We start from the raw sequence: 3,388 nt of genomic DNA on the forward strand, positions 1-3,388 counted from the left end.
GTGGCCATGCAGCTTTGGGGTTTTTGTTTTGTCTTTGTGTTTTTTTAAATATATTTTATCGATTTTTTTACAGAGAGGAAGGGAGAGGGATAGAAGAGTTAGAAACATCGATGAGAGAGAAACATCGATCAGCTGCCTCCTGCACACTCCCTACTGGGTATGTGCCTGCAACCAAGGTACATGCCCTTGACCAGAATCGAACCCGGGACCCTTGAGTCCGCAGGCCGACGCTCTATCCATTGAGCCAAACCGGTTAGGGCGGGGTTTTTGTTTTTAGTGAAAGATCCTTGTCCGTATTTATAGCCAAAAGAAAAGGGCCAGTGGACAAAGGAGAGCTGAAGGTGGAGTTGGAGATGAAAGGACCCTGTCCTCAGATCTGGATGTGTACTCGAGAGCCTGTGGGGAAAGGAACAGGAAGCATTGGGGAAGCAAGCTGCTGACCTCCATTTCCTCAGCAAAGTAGAAAAGGCAGGGCTGGAGGAGAGAGGAAGGTTTCTGAGGGAATAAAAGAGGGGACTGACCAAGGCTTAGGGAGATGGATGGCGCAAAGACCGGACCATCACTCTGTCCCCTGGCAATGCAGCAGGGCAGACAGCGATTAGAGGGGTCAAAGTTCCCAGTGAGATGCAGGCCACAGTCAGAACTGAAGACTGCAGAGGGCGGCAAAAACAGGGTGTGGCTCTGGGAGTGGGTGGCTGAGGAGAAGGCAGAGAGGTCATCTAACTTAAAGAGGTTCCGGAAGGTCCGGCCTCTGTGGTTCAGTGGTTGAGCCTCGACCCAGGAACCAAAAGGTCAACAGTTCGATTCTGGTCAGAGCACATGCCTGGGTTGAGGGGGGTGTGCAGGAAGGAGCTGATCCATGTTGATGTTTCTCTCTCATCGATGTTTCTATCCCTCTCCCTTCCTCTCTCTCTAAAAATCAATAAAACATATTTTTTTTAAAAAAAAGAGAGAGGCTCCAGAAGCCTGAGGCTGGTGACTGGCTAATGGCAATGGAACTTGTTGAGAGATGGGAAAGTTCCAAAGACATCAATGAATGGCAGAGGGATCAGGAGGTCAGCTGGTGCCAGGGCCAAGGAGAGGAAGGAATGGCACAGCGAGGGGGAAACACACCCTGAGGATAAGGTTTATCAGACATCACCTGAACTTGGGCTCCCTGCAGACTTCCTTGTATAAAAACTTTGTATTATTCAGGTTGAATAACATAAAATTGCCACTTTTATAGTTCTAGAATGTCAAATATTAGCAGATAAATTTCAGCAGTTCAAAAAACTAGTTGCCCTTTTTTTTCATCCTCAACAGAGAATGTTTTTGGTTTTTGTTTTTTGTTTTTTTTAATATATTTTATTGATTTTTTACAGAGAGGAAGGGAGAGGAATAGAGAGTTAGAAACATCGATGAGACAGAAACATCGATCAGCTGCCTCCTGCACACCTCCCACTGGGGATGTGCCCGCAACCAAGGTACATGCCCTTGACTGGAATCGAACCCGGGACCTTTCAGTCCGCAGGCCAACGCTCTATCCACTGAGCCAAACCAGTCACGGCAGAGAATGTTTTTAATTGATATTTTAGAGAGAGAGGAAAGGAGCAAGAGAGAGAAACATCAATGTGAGAGAGAAACATCGATCAGTTGCCTCCTGAATGTGCCACGACTGGGGATCAACCCAAAACCTAGGTATGTGCCCTGACCAGGAATTAAACCCAAAACGTTTTAGTGCACAGGACGATGGTCCAACCTAAACTGGCTTCTCTTGAAAAATAAAACCCACACAGATCTATCATCACTCACCTTCCCCTTCCACGTGGCTTCAATGGGCCAGGACTGAGTGACAGCTCCCTTTAGAAAGGATGACCCAATACCCCCTATGGTCTTGTGCCTTGGGCCCCTTCACATCTCACATTACCTGCCTGGGTCTAGCCACCTCAGCTTCACACAAGGACTCATGAGTAGCTGCGGAGGCCCACAGAACACACCCCGCTAGTTTCTGCAATGAGCAGGGACAGGAAAGTAAAGAGCCTTTTGCAACAAAGCAATGGAAAGTCTTTCTCTTTAGAAGACAGCCCCTGCTTTTGCTCCTGGCACCTGCCAGGCAGGAGAGGCAACAGCTTCCCACCTCATCTCCCTGATGCCAGGCCAGGCCACAACAGCCACACCAGAAACTCTCACCTATTGTTCCCAGATGAGCCTGAAACCCTTCCACATTTCCCCTCCCAAAGGCAGGCCACACACTCCCTTGATCGCCTGACCCCTCCCTCCTGGGCTGCAACCCTGGGGAGTGTAGTGGAACAATCCACATCCACTCGCCTTGCCTCCTCTTGCCCTGCCTCCTCTTGCCCGCATTCTTCCCTCTGCCTGAATGCCCCCATTTGACCTATCACATAGAGCTTCCTCCCTCAAGATCCAGTTCAGGGCGTCCTGAGCTGCTAGCTAGAATGAATGCATGACACCCAGGACAAGCCTCCGTCCCTGGCAGGATAACCAGCAGCCAGCAACCCCTAGAGCTGGGGGCCTCGGCTTTCCTGCTTATCAGTGAGGGAGGGAAGGAAGCCCTCTCCCGGGCCTCTTCTCGGAACCTCAAGCCTACGAGTCCTAAGCACCGTCCAAAGAACTAACCGGGATCTGTGAGGGCCTGGGTTAGGCTGGGAAAGACTGTCAGACACCGGTGAGCTTTGCAAAAGCTGTCAAGAAGGATTCTCTTTGGAAACATCCCAAGTACAAAGCACAGCCCAGAGAGAGGACAGCCTAGTCTGACTGGCTTGGTCCCCTCTTCCTCAAGGTGGACTCTCCCTCCCTCCCACACTCTACCTCCAACAGCGACCATCATCGGAGCCTCAGGTCAGGCGGGACCCGGTGATACTTGGACCCCGCCAGCACCCCGATATTGTCCACAACCTACACTGCTGGGGGCGAGGAGGAGTGCCGGGAGGGCGGGTCCCTACACTACTTAGGGTCACAAAGCATCGAGCAGGATGAACAGAGGCAAGTGCCAAGGGTGCAGAAGAATTTCTCCGGCAATGGCTCGTGCTGCCTGTTAACATCACTTTTTCTCCGTTAGGATAAAGGCTTCAATTCACTTTCCCAGAAGCCCTTCTCCAGGTGGGAGACCAAGAGGCGAGGGCGGCGGTTCACACTCGCACCCCGGGTGCTCCCTCTTCCCACGCGGGCCCAGCCCCGGCCACCCCGAGGCCGGCCCAGCCGCCACCCCGAGGCCATCCCGACCCGCTCACCGAAGTAGTCCCGCGCCGTGCGCGCTTCCAGCGCCCGCTCCAGCTCTCGGGTCAACGCCTCCAGCCGCCGCTTCTGCCGCGCTGGGGCCGTCCCTCTCGGCCGGAGGGCAGCGGAGCGAAAGCAAGAGGGAAGGGGGCCGGCCTGACAAGCTCGGGGA

The 3,388-nt window shown here is 52.8% G+C and overlaps 1 protein-coding gene across 1 annotated transcript in view; it reads right to left on the reverse strand.

Annotated features, from left to right (window-relative positions):
• The window catches only part of WTIP (WT1 interacting protein), a 25,226-nt gene that overhangs the window by 18,059 nt on the left and 3,779 nt on the right, over window positions 1-3,388 (reverse strand). Inside the window, 2 exon segments of the mRNA XM_014461944.2 lie at window positions 3,231-3,318; window positions 3,321-3,380. Coding sequence (XP_014317430.2) covers window positions 3,231-3,318; window positions 3,321-3,380 — 148 coding nt within the window.

Source organism: Myotis lucifugus, unplaced genomic scaffold (assembly GCF_000147115.1).
Source record: "Myotis lucifugus unplaced genomic scaffold, Myoluc2.0 scaffold_164, whole genome shotgun sequence".
NCBI lineage: Eukaryota > Metazoa > Chordata > Mammalia > Chiroptera > Vespertilionidae > Myotis > Myotis lucifugus.